Here is an 18,881-nt window from a genome sequence, read left to right on the forward strand (position 1 = left end):
GCTCCGTTGATGAGATAATGACTCTTGTTCGGCTCTTTAAGATTTCTTTGCATTTCGTCTCCTTTGCACATTATGAGCATGCAACCTTGTATCCCTACCTCTAGGGCGTTTTTATTGTATATTACTTGTTTATTGGTATAAGGGATAAATAACCAGGATATTTACATATTTACATACAGTCCTATGTTTACGCTCCTCGATGCTTTTTGAAGGCGTCAAATACGGTACAGCCATTCAATACATCTTCCTTGACCCGGTCATCAGCTTCGACAAGTTTCGGCATTAACGCCAGAACGTCGTCGAGCAAGTTCTGCGGAATTACCACGACTCCTTCAAGTGGATCACAAAATGCGATGTCACCCTAAACATAGAGTATCAATCACCAACGTGAAGAGTTCACAAGGGAAAAGGATTTGGGGAAAGCCCTACCGGCGAAACTGCGACACCACTAACAGAAATCGGTACATTTCGTGCACCAGGTTTGGCTTCAGCACCCGTGCCAACGGTGGACTGACCGCGCGCCCATATCTATATATGTATTCGGGTATAAGAATTTCATAGAATGCAATCGTGGCACCGAAAACCTTGTCAGAGAGACGCCGATACATACCGGTAGCCCACTTGCTTTCAGTTCAGCCATATCCCTCACCCTTCCGTTAACGATTACTCCTTTGGCACCGATAACGCTCATCCTCGCGGCCATGATTCCGCCGAGAACAGCACATTTTTGGCCTTCGGGCTGATCAAGCAGGACGATGGTGTCGCGCTGGGTGTGATCTACCCAGTGCGTGGCTTCGGGAAAGCCGTGACGCTCCGGGTCTTGTTGTGCGATGTGGAGGGAGGGTTGGGCTTTGGGGATGAACTGAACGGTGGAGATGGGAGCGATAGTCTTAGAGGACGTTGAAGATGGGGAGAGGATGAGAGGACCTTTCGTGTTTAAAGAGGAGAATTAGATGAATTGGATTAGTTACTTGGTTCGTGTGGGCCTGGAGGAATGGGGCAGTTGTTTTGGACAAGAGGGTTGAACTCGCCACACATGGCGGGTATAACTGAGCTCACCAAGGTCGGCTAGGAAGCCTCCGTGTGCGGGTGCACCCTTGGGCACTTTCTCTACTTTCATAAGGGCGTCAGATACCTGTGAGATATGTATTAGCATGGGTATCAATGGATGGGTTTTTGGGGTTAGGAGAGGACGGCTACTGCGCACATCGCACGCGGAGAATTGCTGCAGGATTGCAAGCTTTTCCTCCGTGACTGTGGACATTGTGCAGGGAACGAATAAAGATAGGGCCTCCGCGATCCTTTTTTAGAATACAACTGCCTAAGGATTGATCTTCTAGTCAGGGCTGAGTTGTATTCTTCATGATCCGCCGCATGAAGAGTGGAATGTTGCCTATGCCGGAGCCCCACCGACGTCACTCAACCGCCGCAGCGATGAATCCCATTGGGGCGCTTTCAAGATATGTAAGGAGAAGAAAAAGGGACTTTCCGCCATGTCAGAAAGACATCAATCTCGCCGCTCAAGGACGCCCAATAACCGTGGGCTGTTCTCGCTGGGCAGCGCGCTGTTGCTGCTCAAGGTGCGTATCTCTTTGAGGCGTGGGTGACTCAGCAAACACCGCCGATCAAGCCTCGACGACGACACAGCTTGGGCACAACAGACAGACAATGAACTTCCGCTGTTGAAAACCAACTCGGGGTCAGATCAGATCATTGTTTCAGCGGCAGAGCTCGGACGCGAAAGAGCATTCTGATCTTAGCCTGCGGCTTTTACCTCTCATAAAAGCTCAGGCCATCCAGAACAAGCTTTGCCCCATGTTCCATATCAGTCCCTGCATCAAAAGCCATTTGTTATCTTTTCGCCTGGGCGTGTCATGGAACTCATATATGCAATCCAAACAGTTCATGAACCCCAAAATATCTCGTCCCAAGTGGGTCCCGCAAAATGCGCTTCATCGAAGACAAAAGAAAGACCCAACAGCAGCTCTTTGTACTGTGCGTTTGTTGAGGTATAATACGCTGTGATCCCGGATTCGGCTCCCCCGAAGAAGAAAATTTTCCTTTTCTCCTCACCAGTTGTGGATATCAAACATGTTTTACATTGACGCAAGGAGCATGAAGAACGCCAATGTTATCATCGCTTTCTGCGGTGTTTCCTCCCCTGTTAACAGCTTTTAAATGTTGGTGCAAGTGGTTATCCATGGAGCCAGATGAGAGCTTAGTTTGGCAGCTCCCTTAGCTCTGCTTCATGATGCGGCAAAGAAAGAGAGAGAGAGAGCGTGATAATTTGCTTAAGGATGGTCAACCTGAGGTGCATCGCGTATGTACGGTGCCAACGCTATTGGGAGCTATCCTGCAGGTTGTCCGGTGTCAGTGGGACTTCGTTTCCAGGTGGCATCAATCTGTGTTCTCATCAGACAATATACTCGCGTTTGCCAACCTTTTCTAAGTCTTGGGGGTAATCTTCTAACTGAATAGGAACGTACCTCATAGGGCTCGATGAAAATACCGCAGCACGAATGTGGACCCGTATCAACCTACTACCATGTTCACACTCGGAGGCTTGATGACTGCCAAGGTAGTGGAAGGGCACATTGGAGACGGCTTGGGTGCTTTCTTTGCAAATCCTTTCTCGACAATCTTACCTGTTTCACGGATCATGCGTATTCCCTGAGGATATATATTCTAGGATATTTACTCGCTTTCCAAGCCCTCTCTCCTCAACTCCCGTTGCTCTCGCTGGTTGCCTGTATACCAAGTTCCATTCGTTTGGTCGTCAAAAGCTCTCATTTTGATTGCTTCACGATCGGTGTGGCATCAACAACCTCTGCTATGCAATATGCAATGCCATCTGCAGCCAAAGCAATGGATTTGGCTATCTTTGATATTTACCCTTCTTTCCACTGAGGTCGTAGGACTCCCAGGAGGTATTCGATATTCCTTGAGATACTCGACATTCCTGGTTACTAACATGCCTCTAGGTGGAATTCCACAGCCGCCACATCTTTTTGGCGCTGCCCATGTACCCGGCGTCGGTCCTGGTGTGTTCCCTCCTCCACCCCCCGCCGCTCCTAAAGACTCTAAGGCTACGGGAAGTCAGCATGGAAAGAATTCTTACGTGAACCCAGATTTGGATCGTCCAATCACTCCCGCTCCCTCCGCTGCTCCTCCAGCTGCTCCCGCTGCTAACCCCCCAGCTGCTCACCCAGCTAATTCTCCCGCTGCTAATCCTCCCGCTGCTAATCCTCCCGCTGCTAATCCTCCCGCTGCTCCCCCTGCTAAACCCCCAGCTGCTCACCCAGCTAATCCCCCCGCTGCTACCCCTGTCAAACCCCCAGCTGCTCACCCAGCTAATTCTCCCGCTGCCCCTCCCGCTGGCCCCCCGGCTAATTCTCCCCCTGCTAATCCTCCCGCTGCTTCCCCTGCTGAACCCCCAGCTGCTCACCCCGCTGCTCCCCATGCTAAACCCCCAGCTGCTCACCCAGCTAATCCCCCAGCTGCTCCCCCTGCCAAACCCCCAGCTGCTCCCCCTGCTAAACCCCCAGCTGCTCACCCCGCTGCTCCCCATGCTAAACCCCCAGCTGCTCACCCAGCTAATCCCCCCGCTGCTCCCCATGCTAAACCCCCAGCTGCTCACCCAGCTAATCCCCCAGCTGCTCACCCAGCTAATCCCCCCGCTGCTCCCCCTGCCAAACCCCCAGCTGCTCACCCAGCTAATTCTCCCGCTGCCCCTCCCGCTGGCCCCCCGGCTAATTCTCCCCCTGCTAATCCCCCCGCTGCTCCCCCTGCTAAACCCCCAGCTGCTCACCCAGCTAATCCCCCCGCTGCTCCCCCTGCCAAACCCCCAGCTGCTCACCCGGCTAATTCTTCCCCTGCTAAGCCCCCAGTTGCTCACCCAGATAATTCTCCTGCTGTTCCTGGGACAAAAGGGTTTCCTTCAACTCCCACCAATGCACCACCTTTAGTTGTTCCTGGTGTCCCCAAAACAGGTAAAACATCTGCTGTCAAGAATAACCCTTCTGTGAATCCGGCCCATCCATTCCCGGAAACCAAACATAGTTCTGGGATTCAGACACCCCTTGTGCCCCCAGTTGTTCCTGCTGCCCCAAAGCCTACAGATCAAGCATCTGTCATCAGCAAAAGCCCACCTGAGAAACCAGTTTCTTCCCCCCCCGGAACTAAACAGACAATCTTTGTGCCCCCAGTTGTTCCTGCTGCCCCAAAGCCTACAGATCAAGCATCTGTCATCAGCAAAAGCCCACCTGAGAAACCAGTTTCTCCACCCCCTGGAACTAAAGAGACACCCTCTGTGCCCCCAGTTATTCCTGGTGCCCCAAAGCCTACAGGTCAAGCATCTGTCATCAGTAATATCCCATCTGAGAAACCAGTTTCTCCACCCCCTGGAACCACACAAAGCCCTTCAACACCCCCTGTTCCCCCAGGGACCGCACAAACCACTGCCAAATTATCTACAGCCAAGGTCAGCTCTTCTGTGAAGCCAAACCCTGTACAATCAGGGACAAAGCAAAAGCCCGATGTTCCCACAGACGCACCACGCCCAAGTTCTCCTAGCCCCAATATCACAAAAGATCAGCCACCTGTTGTTCCAAGCACTCTTTCAACGAAACCAGGGTCTCAAGAGACAGTGTCGCGGAAACAAAGTGGGAGCATTGGCCCTAAACTAAAAACAACAGACGTGCCACAACAAACTGTTAATCAGGTCACCAACACCATCGCATCTACTGCCAATGGCACGCCTACTGTCGTGCCTGTGGTTGCGCCTATACCAATCCCCAAACCGAAGCCATCAGTTCCTCCGCAGCCACCGGCTCCACCCAAACAGGAAGATGATCACAAGAAGGACGATGGCAAGAAAGACGATGATAAAGATGATGATGAGAAGGATGATGGGAACAAAAAGGGCGATGATGGGGATGACAACAAGCCACCTCATATCAATCCTCCTCCGGTAATAGTGAGCCCACCAAAGGTCAATCCCCCGCCAAAGATCGGTCCGCCAAAGATCGGTCCGCCAAACATCGATCCGCCAAAGATCGATCCGCCAAACATCGGTCCGCCAAACATCGGTCCGCCAAACATCGATCCGCCAAACATCGATCCACCGCCAAAGGTCGATCCACCGCCAAAGGTCAATCCACCGCCAAAAGTCAATCCACCGCCAAAGGTCGGTCCTCCTGTTGTTGATCCTCCAGAGGATAAGAAACCTACTCCCTCTCAGGAACCGTCGAAGACAGCAAAGTCCACTTTAACGAAGACGACGACCGCCATATCACAGGCGTCCACCACATCACAGGCGTCCACCACATCACAATCGTCCACCACACCACAATCGTCCACCACATCACAATCGTCCACAATGTCTTGCCCATCTGCCGTTCCCTCAGGCGATCCGAAAAATGGGAACGGCAAAAACAAGGATTGTCCTGCTCGTAGGAAATTGTGTAGTCAGGAGTGTGCTGCATGCCGGTCAGAGGAGGTTCCGCGCCCACCCGGTCTCACGAAGCGCGATATCGAACGACTTGAGAAATCTTCCATATCTGAAAGTGATTCTGGCTATCCCGGACACCTTGCCAAACGACGGATGGGAACACCTGCGGACTATAATAATGACCTGAAAAACTTCTTTTTCAACGAACTGAAAGTTGCTGCATTTGTTCCAAAAGGGTTTTGGATTGACCCCGGCGCTGCTATGCCGAGAAATCAACCTTCAGTCTTAGTGGCTGAGTTAGGAAAGCAGAAATTCAACGCGGGCATCATTAATCTTCGAGGATGTACGTCTGTTTTGGTTATTTCCTCGGCAGGCATGTGGTGGGCGCATTTTTGGGAAGCTCCCGGCTTCAGATATCAATCACTGATGGCAGGCTACCGGTTCAATGAGGGGATATTCAAAAAGAATGTGCTTGATGTCTTGGATGCAGGCTGCTCTTACCGTACGGTTAATAATGACAGAGTTGTCACCACCCGTACAACTGCGAGTGTTCGGTGCTTTGTAGGAGGAACACGAGAAAACCCGAAGAGGTTTGACCCAGTGTACGCCCCTGTGGCTTTTATCTTCACTCCGGAAGACTACGAGAAAGCAGGCCAGCCCCTCTATGCCCCGGAGGTTCAGCGAATAAGGGATAAACTTCACGAGATATTGGGCCCAGGCACCCCGATTACTACAATCACGCACAAGACTGTGGACCGTCTCGGAGATTCACCGAGCTTCCAACTCCCTATGGGTGCTTACCTACCTTATGGAAAAGCTCTTTTGCAATATGACCCCAGAGAGGAGGAAAGAGACTGTCGTTGGTGGGCGGGCGCCAAAGTCTACGCTGAGGAAAATCCTACGCCTTACCACCGCTCCCTGTGGCCAGCTCGGCCCAACCAGTTGATGACCCCTGCAGCCCAGAAGCGTGCCGCTCCAGACCTGGCCGGGCTCCCTGCATCATGCTCATTGCCTGTAAAATCGAAGACGAGCAAGTCTCCAACGAAAACGACCAGTAAACCCAAGTCGACAAAGGTTGCTAGCACCCTGATCAAGAGTGTCAAGACAACCGGCAAACCGGAGTCGACCAAGCAGCCAAGCACGACGACGCAAAAGCCTAAAACGACTCACCCGAAAACAACGAAAGCGCCAACTTCTACCTCCAAGTCCGAGCCCAAACCTGCAACCACAACTTCCCGCGAACCACCACCAAAAGAGGAAGAGTCTAGGGAGCAGAAGGAAGACAAGAAGGAGGAGAAGAAGAAGGAGGAGGAGAAAAAGAAGGAGGAGGAGAAGAAGAAGGAGGAGGAGAAGAAGAAGGAGGAGGAGAAGAAGAAGGAAGACAAGAAGGAAGAGCTCAACGCGGTCTGCAATGCATTCTTCTTCCGTGGGCGGGGAGAAACCCTCATTACTGTCTCCAGCATTAAAGGCTGGAAAGGTGGCGATGAGTTCCGTAGCAAGCTTGAGGACAAGTGTGGAGAGATAAAGCATTGGGGGTTTAAAGATGACACGGCGCGTTTCAACATCAAGGACGTCGGTCGCGTGTCGTGCGTGTCGAAGGCGGTCGAGGCGGCGGGAGGGCCGAGGACGACGTGTAGAGCACCCATAGGCGCTTAGGCCCAATATATGTAGTTTCTAGGAAGGTTGGAAGGTAAGAGGAATGGAGAAGGGAGATCTGAAAGTTGCATTAGGCGTGGTTAATTTGGTTCGAGCGAGTAAAAATAATAGCAATATATACACGGCGAGTTTTATCTCTCTCCCTCTCTCTGTGTGTGTATGCAATCAAATTCCAAAATACCCTCTCCTTGTCATGTGTCGTAAACAACACCCCGCCCAACTCCCCTAGTCATATCTGGTCCATAAAAAGTTCGGGCTCCCAAGTCCACGGAATTTCTTTGCCGTTTGGGGGCTGGAGCATAGTACGAGGCGTACTCACGATCCGGTTGCGCATAAGCGTTCATAGGCGGTGCGCTTTGAACGCTTGATGTCGGCCATTCAGGGTAGCCTGAACTTGGTCTTTCAGGGTAACGCGGAGGAAGAGGAGTAGGGTACTCTTCAGGCCGCGGCATTGGCCGTTTCCTACGGAAGTTAGCTATCTTATCCGCATCTTAATTTTTTTTTTTTTTGGTGACTGCACTCACAGCAGTGCCCGAGGTTCCTTGCGAATCCGTAACTTAATACCTTGGTCTGCAAATGATCTCGAAAGAAATGTTGATTCAGTCATTCCAGGAAAATTCTTGGGCGGCAAAACTGTGACCGTTGTTAGCAAATTCGTCCTGGCGTCTGGAACCGAAAGAGGGTAAGCCAGACCTTGAAAGGGCTTTGAAAGGATGGATTTGATGTGAACAACTTCGTCTCTGTGAAAATTCTCATCAGTTTCAACAGCGCCAACGGGTTCTCGAAGGTCATACTTGCGCATCTCAAAAAGATTGAATTTTAACCTAAACTCCCCCTCGACTCTAACAGAAAGGTCGCCAAATACGAAAAAGCCGCCATCTGCAAAAAACACTGGGATCAGTACCTGTAGTCGAAGGCCAACTGTGGCTCAGAAAGAAGTTACGAACCCGAGTTATCTATGTCCTTTAACCGATGTAATGATGATACAAGAGTGCCCGCAAGGGCTGTCGACGCGGGTACCGGAGCAGGTCGGTCCTCTGTTGGGTGGTGCAGCCCGCAGCACATAAAGTAGTACGGGCTCTGTAAGTAGTTACTAGAGGCCTAGGTCAGTCTGAAACTGTGCAAAGGATCATAGGGGTTAAGGGAGTCATTTACTGTGATGGGTCGCTCTCATCTCGCACTCGAAGCTGGATGATTGGAGGCGGATCTACCGGCTTGCGCTCTGCCACAAAAGATGAGCTTCCGCACCAGAAAGTAGGAGAGAGAAATAGAGAGAGGGGAGAAGAGATGATTCGCAATCACAAACCTTTTTCTTTTCCTCCCGCAACACGGGCCCGCTCGGGGTTCTGACGGACTGTGAGGTCGTAATCAGAACTGAAATCCACGGGGAAACTGTCAGCGAGTGCGTCCACACACACAACCAGCACAGGGGGACGGCATAGAGGAGTAGATATTTCTTTTTATTATTTCTTTATTTGCTTTTCATTTCTTCCTTTTTTTCATATTCATTTTCTTTTTATTTTATTTTAAAAGGGGCAGCCACGAACCTTTGCAGGCCTGTGTGAGGCGGATGGTGTTCTGGATATCCTGGAGTATTCATGAAGTCTACAGTGTGGTAGAAGGGAAGAGAAGTACCGGTCGCAGGCGGAAGGCTCTTCCTTGGAATGGAGGGCGGCAGGACACCCAGGGAATATGCGTAACTCAGGGAATTTCAGATCTTGGGTTGTAGGTCGAGTTGGACCGTGCGGTGAACAATCGGGGAGAGTGAAAGAAGGTAGAGTGGAGCAGCTCTTCTTTTTTATAAAGCGCACGGCAGCAGCGGGATAGTGAGCATAATATAATACCACGAAACCTAGCGAGACAGCAAAAGAGAGGCTCGAAGCTCAGGAGGACAAAAGCGGGGAGGCGATTCGAGAAAAACGCAAGAGTGTCGTCAGATAAAAACGGTGCTCCGCGCTTAAATAGAATGCCACCGAAGAGCAGCTAGCTGACAAGCTCAAGCACGAACCACAGAGCGCCTCAAAGTTCTCCAGGATTGTCTTTTCTTTTCCCTTCTGCACAGAATGGGGCGAAGTGGAGTAAACTCGGCGTTGCGGCTGCTGACAGCACTGTGCTTCCTTCCGCCTGGTTTCAACCACGGGAGCCGGGGAAGGAGGAGGAGGAGGAGGAAGAGGAACGGGCAGAGGAACGGGCAGAGGAGGACGGCGAACAGAGGATGATGGCGAACCCAGGGTTGGGCGCGTCAACGGCAACGCTTGGTTCCAACCCCGGCAGGAAATGCCCTAGGGCCCAGGCCTTGCGGAAATTTTCCTCAAAGGATGTGCACGACCCAAGAAATGGGCTGTATTTGAGTTCGGCGGTTGACGAGTCTCCAAACTCAAATGGACACGGCGTGGGTGGTCTAGAAGGTTTAGGGTGCCAGAGAACGGCCTGCCAGACGCAGATTCGGAGCGGCCTTTGGGTCCTCGGGGGGTGGAATGGACGATGGATGGGGGGGCGGCGGCTTTTTTTTCCCTGGGAACCGTGTCAGATCTGTAGCCCTACAGCGTATCGATGGGGCCCGGGTATGCACGAAATCCGAGGGATAAGCGCGCGCCCGCGAATCACCAGAAAGGTAAAATGGATGGGGGAGGAACCTTGAAATGATGTAAACTCTTCCCTGCCCTCCGGTTCTCGTGCTCAAGGCGCGGATAAGGTGTTGGAGAACCACGGATGCACCACCCTGAGTCTGTGGAATCGTAGCCTGTCTATCCCGCCTATGACTCCTTGACAGCCAGGCGAAAAATAAGAGGCGCGCGGTCGTTCCAAGGGCCCTACCCAGATCCTACGCCTCGCATCGGTCGAGCAAGAAGGGGACGGAGACGGATGAGGACGAGCGGGGAGTGCGAGGCAAAAGAAGACTTGTCTGAGATGGAGAAGACCAGGTGAGATGAATGCCCTATTCCCTTGTTCCTTTTTTCCTTCTTCTGTTCCCTTTTTTTTTAATTCTTCCTTTTTTTTTTTTTTTTTTTTTTATATTATTATATTAACGACACTTCAAGCCGTCAACGTCTTCTTCCTCCCCCTTTTGCTGCTGCCGTCCACCACCAAGGCAGAACTATAAAATGAAATAAAATAAAATAAAATAACCCTCGCTCTCGCAGTGCCCGTCTTTCTGGCGCGGGTTATGACAGACAGAGGAGTGGATGACCAGGGCCAAAAGCAATATCCCCAAAAGACGGCAGCGAACGTGTGCGTGCGGCCCAAGATCCGATTTCAGAGCCCCTCCCAGGGTTTACCTGCCCACCGGGGTGCTTTTTTATTTTTTATCTTTTATTTTTTTTTTTCTATTTTCTTTTTTTCTTCTTCTGTTCTCTCAAGTCCAGAGGCGGGCGTAAGAAAGCTCCATGAAAGATTGACAAGAAAGCAAGAGGAAGAAAAGCCGCTGCCGTTGAAGGAGATCTTCGAGAATTGAACCGAAACGCGCCCACTTAACTGCGCCTTTCGCGCTGTGAGAAGACCCAGGCTGGGATAAGACGCGGCCAGCAGTCGTGGCCGGCCACGGGGGAGGAGTGCAGAGGCGGGAACCAGGAAGATGACTTGATCTCGAGTAGAAGAGAAAGTGGAGGAGACGAACAGCAAGAGATGAGGATCCTCGCGGAGGAACTATGCAGACTAGGATGCCCAGAGCAAGCAAACGCAAACGCCCAAGCATGTACTGTACCTACATATTCAGTTACCTAGGCCGATACGCGGTCTGAATACTGCCCCAGGCCCCCGATATTAATAGAGGCCGCGACTGAAGGGCATCCCGGAGAAGATTTAAGCAAAGATCGGCCGGATGCAGGAAATCACAGCTTATTGGACGGATCACATCACAGGTGAACTGAGAATGTTGGCAGTGGGCCAGTGATATCAAAGGAAGTACGGTGTACTTTCTCTAGTCCGGGAAAAAAAAAAAAAATAAGAAATAAAAGAGGGCACAGCCGAAAAAGGGAAGCAAAATAAAATAAAATAAAAAATAGTTGATGGGCCGAAGCCCCAGGCTATGGAATACTGCCAGGTCTCTTGGAAACAAACCAAAACAGTTAAGAGACCTGGGAAAGAATTGACTTCGTGGGGGAAGACATTACATCTGGTTGTCGAAGGCGAAAACAACCCCCAACTCCCGCCGCCACCGAACGAAGATGCTGCTGGGCCCCAGGACAACGGCGGGAAAAAGCCGTATCCCGGACCTCTTGCATCCCCTGTGACACGAGCGAAGCCATCTTCAGCTTTGGCGGCGAGAGTGCGCTGCATCGTCACTATCTTGTTAGGCCACGGCGGATCATCCGGACTGTCGACATTTCAGCAACAAAGCCCTTGCATTAAACTTCCGCTTTGTGCGGCGCGTCCAGATCGTCCAATTCTTAAGCGCCTCTTCGACAGGGGGTCAAGGGCCTTTTAGTGCTGCGTCCAAAACAGTCTTAGCCGGATCTACGACCCTCAACTCTTTTCTCCACACTGACATCGACCATGCAGGATCTATATCGACTAGCTTGCCCAGCGAAAAAAAGGTATTTTAGGGCGGCACTGTTAATCCGTCCGCGCATTTTGGGGGAGGGTCGGAAAGAAAATATGTAAGTCGCCTCATAGGATGGCTGCGAAAGTACGGAGTAAGTGCGGTCGCAGCCGTATTTTGGCCGGCGAACAATCTCCAGGGAAGGGGAGCGCAGAAAAACGCGCCACTGGAGGAACAACTAGGAGTTAAACCAGCGAGTCATCTGCGACTTTGTTTTATGCGGCGAAATGCCCGTTCGAAAGAGAAGACGTGCCGTCTGTCCGGCACGGTTTTCTTTTTCCAGATCTCATACATACGATATAATACGAACAAACGCAATGGTGGAGGGTGCCCAGTTGACCCTTTCGATAATTGCATTTCCGTCTTTGGCTAACAGTCATCGATCAAGCAGCATTTCTTGAACACATCACACGCGGGTAGCGTACTCCGCATGTCCGGGGCGAAGGAATCAGGACATCGCCGCTCTATTTCAGGCCCAACTCTAACGAGTGGAGGTAGTTGACCATTCTCAAGGAATAGAACACGCCAAATGCGGTGCAACTTCAAATCCTTTGCCAACATCACGAGTGGCAGCCCACCACACCCTTCTGGGTGGATGAGCCGGCGATTTTAAAACCGGGTACCTACAGGAAGACCCAAAGGAAAATATTCCCTGGGTGTCTATTTTGGGGAATTTTTCTTTTTCTTTTTCTTTTTTTTAAAAAAAAAAAACAGCGTCGACCTCTCTGCCCAGGCTCTCAGTTCCGCTGTGATCTTCATAGCAAACACCGAATTCCCCGGGGCGATAATTTCACGATGAGCAAAGCGTGAAGTGCGGGGCCACAAGGTATGTATTGGCAAACTGCATGATCAATGGAATGCAGATCCTGTCAAACAATCCTCCATCTTCGTGCATCAGGAACCGACCATCAGCCCGTCGATTAACTGGGGAAGAAAGATCGGCATTCTCCGTACATGCGTCCCAGATTCGAATGTAAAGAAAGCCGGACGGAGTACATAAAAGAATCCTCTCCTTTTTTTTTTTTTTTTTTTTTTTTTTTGTATTTACGAACGACTGGCGGATGCGACCTTGTATGATGGCCCCCACGGTGGTGTGTGGGCTTTCATCTTCGAAACATTTCTGATCGGTGAAAGCTAGATGATGCGATTTTCGGATTCTCTTGCGTTTGCGCCTTGAAACAGACTCCATTTTACATCATCATTGGCCATAGGGGCAAGTTAGTTAGCCCGAGGGAAAACGACTTTGTATTATTGAGGCCTTTTGTCTTTGTGTGCACGGGTTTTGACAGCAGATTCAAAAAGCAAAAAACTGTCGGACGTCAGCGGGCTCCCTGCCGATGTATATCGTAATTGCAACCACAACGCTCGGCCTCTGTCTCCATCCATGGTTCTCGTCGACACGCTCTTCGTCATCCCATGGAACCGCTTCCGATGACAGGCCGAGAATATCTACAGAACATTCGAGGAATTGGTTTGGCAGGATATAAAGTTAAGTCAATTACGAAAATGCAGAAGTTTAGCACAGGCCCGGAATAATGCTGTACCCAGTTTCCGAGACCTCGATCTGACCCGGGGGGGACCGGGCTAGAAAGTCGAAAGAATGACATCAATCACTGCTCAATGTTGCTTCGAGCTTGAGATCGCATTCTCACCAGGGGGAAAAAAAAAAAAAAAAAAAAAAAAAAGAGAAAAAAGAAAAGGAAGAAAGAAAGAAAAGAAGGCGTTCAAAAACACATTTTCGCTTCCCCCACCGGCCGTGTTCTCTTTACCCTTTCTCGCAAGGAAATGGTACTCCGTGGAGGGTGAAAAAAATAAGAAGAAAAAAGAAATATGCCCATTCTGCAGGGCGGGGAATCGGACCACTGAGCAATAATTAGATGCGCCAAGAGGCAGCAGACGAGTTTCTTTGGCAGACTCATTTTCTAGCACAAACTGCTCCGTCCTCTCTACCCGCCCTGGCCAGCGCTGAGTGTCGTACAGAGGATCAAGACAGTCCCTCCAATCGGTGGCCGCTCATGTGCGCTAGGGCCTCTTCTCCGATTTTCGCCAACGTCCTTTCGACTGCGTGCGAACTATCAACTGAAGTCCTCTGGCGGCCAACGACAACCAAAGGAAAGAAAAGAGAGGCGAAAAAAAGGAATTCGTCGTTTCTGCATTCCCGCTACCTCGTTTGCTCAAATCCGTCCGCATGACGAGCCTTCCCTCAAACACACCTCTCACAAAGAGAATATGAGAAACGCAAAGTGTTCTTATTCCGAATAATTTGATTGGTTCTCGGTGCGGAATGGCCAAAACTACCCTTTTCTTTTTTCCCCCGTCCTCTTCCCCACTCGATTTCCATTTCCATTTCCCTTTTTACTTTCTCTTTCTTTAAAGAAAGCAGGTAGCGTTTTCCCCCTTCACCGGCAGCGCCAGTAATATACGGGCATCCTGCTCCGGAGGGAGTGCAAATCCTCAAACAGCCTGTTGGTTTTCTCATCAGGGTTGCACAGGAAAAAACCGCCTCGTAAGCATGAAACAGGAATGACTCGCTGCCTGCGGTATACGGCTCATTCCACCGAGGCTGGCGTGGTGCTCAGCTCAGAAAGGAATGTGGATATGTCAAGGGCGTCGGCTGAAAAAAAAAAAAAAAAAAGAAAGTAAAAAAAGCCATTGCCACCGAGTAACGTTTCGCTGAAGGCTGTGACTTTTTCTTTCCTCTTCTTTTCCTTTTCTTTTTTTTTTAATGGTCTAAGCTCTCGTTGGTCGGCATGGCCTTTTTGCCATCCGTCATACCCGTTCTCGGCGTTTTTCTGGTGGACATACGATATATATAATCAAGGTCCTTTCCCTCGAGTACGCAAGAGGATTTATAGTCACAATCAATCTAGGCTAGGACAGAGTATACGGAGTATGGAGTACGGAGTAGACTCATGACTTAACCAGCGCCGTTCTCTAGCTAGAAGTTCCTGGCCTTCCCTCGACCCGTGTTGATCAGTCACTCGACGTGAACAGACGTCAAAACCTCCCCCCCCCCCCAAAAGAACACTTTTCCGACATTGTTCTTCAAGCCGTTTTCTCCAGCAGATGAAGAAGAACAACCCGGCGCCCGCTCCAGGCTTCGTAAGTATGCATGTCGTAGGAGAGAAGTAAGAAACGGCGTTTAGAGTACGGGAGCATTCCATGGGCGGCTATGGGGCACCCCAAGAGCGATAGATTTGCAGGGAAGTTACCAGAGTTCGCTCACCCAGAACAACACCCCTGCAACTGGAACTTCTGGATTGTGGAATTGAACCGTTGCTATCGAAACATGGGTTGGCGAGCGGATGATCTGCGGATTGGCTTGGTTCGTTTTTTTTTTTTTTTTTATTTTTTTATTTTTCTTATTCTCCAGCCGAACCCAGGGAAATCATAAGTGTCGATGGCGCGGGGATGGAAACGTTTTTTTTTTTTTTTTTTCCCCAAAACTATTATTATACGAACGACGGTGATTGGGGTTTGGGGACGATGGCATTTTAAGTCCTTCTGTTTAAATTTATTTATCTATTCGTACGGAGTATTTATTATTTTCGAGATCTATTTAATGATGGACCCGGAGTCAAGCTGTGTACTCTCTACGATACGATGTATCTTATGGGTGTATGCGTTGTTTCGCGGATTTTTCTTTTCCTGTTGCAAAAAGTAAAATAAAAATAAAAATAAAATACTCGAGGATCTTGCTCGTTGAGAAAAGAGTTTCCCTTTTGAACTCCCTACCGAACTGCGGGTGGTGAGCTCATCGATTCTTTGAAACTGCAGATGTAACTCGATGATTTCATAGACGGTTTCGCTTCCGTTGATGAATGATGAATGACACGACCCGGAAAAGCCAGATGGGATATTAGGTGCATTCTGCAAAGATTATGACAGGCTCAAACTGAAATAAAGTGTGGCCAAACGGCGAACAGCCAGCCTCTTCCTTTTTTTTTCATCGTTGCTAATGATCGCAAAGATTATGTGATGAAGACAGGATGCGATACCTTCACCACACCGGGTGTCGATTACATCAAGGTACCGGTCGAGTGGGAAATCATGTCAGGTGCCGGTTCTATTATCTCCTCCTCCACATAGACAGAGCTTGGTAGAGAATAGGCTATGGGGCGAAAGAAGGGCTCTACGCAAATTCTTAGGTCAGTTTGAGGCGTTCAGGGCGACTGCGGTTCGAAAACCGGATCACTCATTTCAACTCGTCTGCACCTGCTGTGGGCAATGGTAGGTAGGCAGTATCGGCTTGGAGCTGCTCCAACTTATCGAGAGGGGGTGGATCAAGTTGCACCGGGTTATGATAGCGATCAGACAGCTCACCATGCTCTTCGTTCGGTCAGTAATTCCGTGTCCGTGGACAACTGCCGGGCCTTTTCCGGGCGATGCGTTCAACCCCTGGGACAAGGAGGGAGGATCGGCCCTGGCCCTTCTCAATATCTAGGGTCGGCAGCATCCGCAAGAACAAGGATGCTGAATATCGAGGCCGACGATCCCTGCGAGAACCCCCTGAACTTCAAAACCCGCGCGGTGAAAAAGTCTGTATCGGAACATGTATGATCCGGGCCGAGGACGACACGGACTAGCCATAAACGGACTAGCGCGGATATTACGGCTCTCGAGGAGTTGTTCTCAGCGATCTTCTCCTCCATGCGGATGCCCACATCCCCCCGGCTGTTTGCCAATGGAAGCATCTGGCAAGGCTCCTTTGCTAGACGAGACTGTCAAAGTCTGGAATGCGCGTGCTCGTACGGAGTACATTCTCAAACGATCAGCCTGATGGCAGCGTCGTGCCCACGGTTGACACTGCTTGGAGAATGGATTTGGGATGAAGGATTGTAAATGCCAGGGGTGGATAACGTATCCCTCCTGTTTTTACCATCCTTATTTCCAGAAGGGACGGGAGGGACTGCTAACCCTGCATTCCATGAGGTCTGAGGAAACCGTCCCGCAACGTCTGTCTTCCCAATTCACCAGCCATTTCTCAGCGATCACTCGTCATGAGCCTCGAAAAAGAAGTCCATTGTCCTCCCTTCACATACGCCTACCATGTCCACTCTGAACAAGCATCAGCTTGTGGCGTTATTTATGGATGTTAAGGTGGTCAGTTTTGGTGACCTTGATGCTTTTACCAAGGCTTGGTAAACCGTTCCATGACTGCTTCTGGTACAACATCGAAACGTCGAGTTGGAACCGAGTTCTGCCATGGACCACAGCACAACGTGGGAACTGGGTTCAGGTTCGCCATAAATTTAGGGATTTGAGGGCCAGGGCTAGGCTTGTGCAAACATATCCAGGTTCACCCCTCGGCCATGGCCGGGTTTGCAGGAGGATATCTTCGCTCCCACCCAAGCAATTCCTTTTTTTCACCATTTTCCAGGGGAATACTAGGGAAGAATACCATGCATCTTGGTTGTCGACCCCATCACAGCCTCCGTCCTTTCCTTTGGAGGCAAGGTTTGGACACCCGAAGCAGGATCCCATTTCTGTCTGCTATTGTTATCTCTTCGAAAACATTCTACCTTGTGCTGTAAGAAACACTGTTCTACCAAATCCCTTTCCTTTTTTTTCTTTTTTTTTTTTTTTTTGATTGGGCAGTACAGGGCTTGGGTATCCTCAGCCTCGTCGCCCCCGTGAACATCTACACCTAAAGAAACTCTTCTTTTACAGAGATCATAGCATATATATCGGCCTTTTCTCCGTGGTGTGGGCCTTGGCCAGCGGAGTGGGACCCGTGTTCGGTGGAGTTTTACGGAACTAAAACTCAGCAGGAATGTGGGGAGTTGCCGTGTTACACACCTTTCTAATAATAGATAGTTAAATCACATTTGGCGACAGCTGTTCCGAGTTGGACGTATGCTTCCTCAGCCGCCGTCGCCGAAGCCGGAGCTGACCTTAAAGGCACTTATCAACCGATGGCTGCTATAAGTTTTCTGCACATGCACACCTACCACCAAACGCTATTATTCGTTTTCCTGTGGTTTGTTCCCTAGCTCGAAGCAATACAGACCCCAGCCCTGGGAAAGCTTCGAAGCTGCGAACCGGGCCGGGTTTCCTGGTTGTGATTGGTAGCACAAATCATGCTGCTCCTTGGTCTCGACTGCGGGTACGTGACACATTTCTAGGGATTTGTCAACAAGGTCTCAGCCTAATTGTTGTTAAGCATTGCGGCCCAAGCCTTATTTTGCACCTTTGTCAGATGTCCGATGGTATCTGCTCTCTTTCCACCCCGACGGTCCGGGGTTTTCTCGAAGTTAACAGCCAAGTTAAACGAAGTATTTTTATATTCCAGATAATCCACGCGTAGGCATGAGCTTTAAGGATCCGTTCCACGCCTTACAGGCCATCGTTGACGCGGGAAGTAAGCTTATGCTGCCGCCGGGATCGTCAGGGCAATTGGAAATGGCATTGTTTTCAGTCGTTAGGTGGAGGCACATTGAATAGGCAGCCATGTGTCCTACTCCCTGGCTGCTTCTTTGCAACATCCTTTTGACAAATCAGGGCGGTACAGAAGTGCTGCTGGTGGTATCGTTTTCCAGCTTGGCTCAGCGCCGTTTCAAGACAAGCCTAGATCCTCCTTAGTGCATATCCCAAGATCCTGTAGAAGGTTCCTAGCACTTAAAGACCTTTGAGGGTTTCAGCGAGAGGACATTCCTAAGTTGTTACGAGATAATACATATAAGGCGGCAGCCTAACCTCGCAGGGAGGTGACCGGGCGTCGTCGACAGCCTCGCCGATATTCATCAAAGCCGGAGGGGTTGCCTACCTGCAAGTGTATCATTAACTAGATTTAAAAGACCCAAACCGGAGTAATAAGCCTTTGCGACGCTGATAAAAGGAAGGCTTTGGCGAGGCGGGAATTTCTCGCGGACGGGAGCTTCATCGGGAGATGCCGCTAGCATCCACGCCGCATCCTGCAAGGAATAGTTGACTGGTTGATTTAAATGGGTCTCCCGGCAGTAGGAACTTGCAAGCGACTGGCTTGATGAGTAGAGACAACAGAACCATTTGCCGGCGTAACACATCCTTTTTGTGCAACCTGGGTGAATCTACGAGGCGACGACAAGGTGATGTTCTCGGGTGCGGACGCTTGAGGCGGACCATTTCCCTCCAGCTCGTCCTACAATAGTTACCGCCAACAACACCGACAACGGCCAGGGTAGCTTGGAGACCTTCTGTCTTCCTCCTGAGCACTTCGAGGTCCATCTTGCAACTGGCGGAGCAGAGAGTTACATG

General features: G+C 50.3%; 4 protein-coding genes across 4 annotated transcripts; 1 reads left to right on the forward strand and 3 right to left on the reverse strand.

Annotated features, from left to right (window-relative positions):
• Positions 1–152: 152 nt before the first annotated feature.
• Positions 153–1,531, reverse strand: D8B26_001676 (uncharacterized protein). The gene is made up of 5 exons (XM_003065651.2): positions 1,208–1,531; positions 1,060–1,135; positions 611–927; positions 430–528; positions 153–361 (listed from the first exon to the last, which is right to left on the reverse strand). Exons 1-5 carry the CDS (start codon positions 1,262–1,264, stop codon positions 188–190), a joined length of 723 nt encoding a protein of 240 aa, XP_003065697.1. The 5' UTR covers positions 1,265–1,531; the 3' UTR covers positions 153–187.
• Positions 1,532–2,971: 1,440 nt separating this feature from the next.
• D8B26_001677 (uncharacterized protein) lies at positions 2,972–7,105 on the forward strand (the record flags this gene model as incomplete). The annotated part of the gene is made up of 1 exon (XM_003065652.2): positions 2,972–7,105. The coding sequence occupies one exon, from the start codon at positions 2,972–2,974 to the stop codon at positions 7,103–7,105; it is 4,134 nt and encodes a 1,377-aa protein (XP_003065698.2).
• Positions 7,106–7,296: 191 nt separating this feature from the next.
• Positions 7,297–8,705, reverse strand: RYP2 (Spore development regulator ryp2; the record flags this gene model as incomplete). The annotated part of the gene is made up of 8 exons (XM_003065653.2): positions 7,297–7,567; positions 7,630–7,738; positions 7,799–7,845; positions 7,900–7,984; positions 8,053–8,198; positions 8,261–8,327; positions 8,412–8,479; positions 8,653–8,705. The coding sequence occupies 8 exons, from the start codon at positions 8,703–8,705 to the stop codon at positions 7,297–7,299; spliced, it is 846 nt and encodes a 281-aa protein (XP_003065699.1).
• A 7,373-nt stretch (positions 8,706–16,078) lies between these two features.
• D8B26_001679 (uncharacterized protein) lies at positions 16,079–16,297 on the reverse strand (the record flags this gene model as incomplete). Its single annotated transcript, XM_066123609.1, has 1 exon — positions 16,079–16,297. One exon carries the CDS (start codon positions 16,295–16,297, stop codon positions 16,079–16,081), a length of 219 nt encoding a protein of 72 aa, XP_065979684.1.
• Positions 16,298–18,881: the final 2,584 nt, after the last annotated feature.

The sequence above is a fragment of the Coccidioides posadasii genome, chromosome 1, assembly GCF_018416015.2.
Source record: "Coccidioides posadasii str. Silveira chromosome 1, complete sequence".
NCBI classification, from domain to species: domain Eukaryota; kingdom Fungi; phylum Ascomycota; class Eurotiomycetes; order Onygenales; family Onygenaceae; genus Coccidioides; species Coccidioides posadasii.

Coding starts and splice junctions, on each gene's coding strand:
- D8B26_001676 (XM_003065651.2), bottom strand. CDS start 1,264: ATGTCCACAGTCACGGAGGAAAAGCTTGCAATCCTGCAGCAATTCTCC. Junction 1,136..1,207: donor AGCAATTCTCCGCGTGCGAT/GTGCGCAGTAGC, acceptor CATATCTCACAG/GTATCTGACGCCCTTATGAA. Junction 928..1,059: donor AGGCTTCCTAGCCGACCTTG/GTGAGCTCAGTT, acceptor TAAACACGAAAG/GTCCTCTCATCCTCTCCCCA.